The following is a 1,806-nucleotide window of genomic DNA, read 5'->3' as shown; positions in this document are numbered from 1 at the left end:
CGTCTCGGCCTCCCAAAGTGCTGGGATTACAGGCTTGAGCCACCACGCCCGGCCTGAATGCTTATTTCATTTCTAATCTTTGTAGATTTCACACTAATTTTGACAGCTCAGTTGCCCTAACCTTCCTTCAGTCTTCGAAAGCTGTCTTCATTTACCTTCCAGAAGTGGGTGGGAATCCATGTGTGTGTGTATATATATATGGAATTGATTTAATAGGAACATGTCCTTTTAATTGCGTTAGTGTTGTTAAGAGAATATCTCTCCTTCTCTGGCTGTAGTCACAAAGCTGCATAGGTTCTGAGTGGTCTGCCTCTAACTAACTCTGTTTGTCCTGTAAGTCCTGTCCTTTTTAGTGAACTATTTTTCAGTGGTTTTAAAATTTTTTTCCAGGAACACATATTGCTTTATGGCAGATACTTCAGTAGATAAAATTTTGGCTGTTATTTTACTGCATATAGCAAAACAAAACTAAGAACAAAAATGTATACTAGTTTACATATTAATTGCATAATCTTTAAAAAGCAGACAACTGTTTAGACTTGAATTTATAATATGAGAAATTTTCTTGGGATTTCAAACAACAGCTTTGGTAGTTTCATTCTGGTCATTGTGTTTTAGAAGAATGAAATTTCTACAGGGTTATGTTAAACTGTAGTGCTAATACTCGTTGTTAACTTTGTTGGAATTTTGGAATTAACCCTGCCTTTAATGTACATCTTAGTATTTTTCAAGGTGAATGATGTCTTTTTTACAATGTTGTGAGAAACTGAATATGTCCTGTTGTATGTAACTGATCAACCCTTCTCTTCTGTCAGCGGCAACCTTTGGCACTGCATCCATGAGCATGCCCACGGGATTCGGCACTCCTGCTCCCTACAGTCTTCCCACCAGCTTTAGTGGCAGCTTCCAGCAGCCTGCCTTTCCAGCCCAAGCAGCTTTCCCTCAACAGACAGCTTTTTCTCAACAGCCCAATGGTAAGATCTAACATTTGGCGAGCTGTAAGTTCATTTTATGTATCCTTTTTATATCATAATGTTGTGTGCTTGGGCAGAAAGACTTTTCTAAAGAATACTATACTATTATCTACTGAGTTTTACTACACAAAAATAAAAGCTTTTGGTGATTTGAACCTCAGAAAGCTAAGTGATTTTATAAGTTTTTGTGAGCAGGTTACAATTTATGGGAAATCAATGACTCTGTAAAGAGTATCCTGTCATTCTCAGAATTTCTATTGCCTTTTTCTGATTAATTTGTCTTACAAGCCTCTTGGTTTTAAAAGGAGAATTTATAGACCTAGAATGTTGGGTTTTTTTTTTCCTTTCTTCACAGAAATGTGTACCTTTTTGTGTGTGAAATAGACTGCTTTTCTAATTTTTCTAATTTAACTATACTGTAGTTAGAGTTTGTTATTTGATTTTAGGAAGAGACAAGATTAACTCAACCATTTTTACCTATTTCTGTCATTTGCTCAAGTTTGAAGTGCATAGATTTGAAGATTCTTGAATCACAACTACATGTTTTCTTTTTTTTTTTTTAAGTAAGTGGTTATTTAAAAATCTGAAATATGGGCCAAACGTGGTGGCTGTAATCCCGGCTCTTTGGGAGGCCGAGGCAGGCAGATCTGAGCTCGGGAATTCGAGACTAGCCTGACCAACATAGAGAAACCCCGTCTCTACTAAAAATACAAAATTAGCTGGGCGTGATGGTGGATGCCTGTAATCCCGGCTATTCAAGAGGCAGGAGAATCACTTGAACCCGGGAGGCGGAGGTTGCAGTGAGCTGAGACCGCCATTGCACTCCATCCTG

At 37.9% G+C, this 1,806-nt stretch overlaps 1 protein-coding gene across 2 annotated transcripts in view; it reads left to right on the top strand.

The window, feature by feature from the left end:
• AGFG1 (ArfGAP with FG repeats 1) overlaps positions 1 to 1,806 on the top strand; it is a 75,867-nt gene that overhangs the window by 59,666 nt on the left and 14,395 nt on the right. For both annotated transcript variants that reach the window (XM_011984964.1, XM_011984963.1), the window contains one exon: positions 816 to 974. In XM_011984964.1, the coding sequence (XP_011840354.1) occupies positions 816 to 974 (159 nt within the window). The remainder of the gene's footprint in view (positions 1 to 815; positions 975 to 1,806) is intronic.

The sequence above is a fragment of the Mandrillus leucophaeus genome, unplaced genomic scaffold (assembly GCF_000951045.1).
Source record: "Mandrillus leucophaeus isolate KB7577 unplaced genomic scaffold, Mleu.le_1.0 Scaffold277, whole genome shotgun sequence".
Taxonomy (NCBI): domain Eukaryota; kingdom Metazoa; phylum Chordata; class Mammalia; order Primates; family Cercopithecidae; genus Mandrillus; species Mandrillus leucophaeus.
Note: the sequence above shows the minus strand (reverse complement) of the source record. Positions and strands in the feature narration are given on the sequence as shown.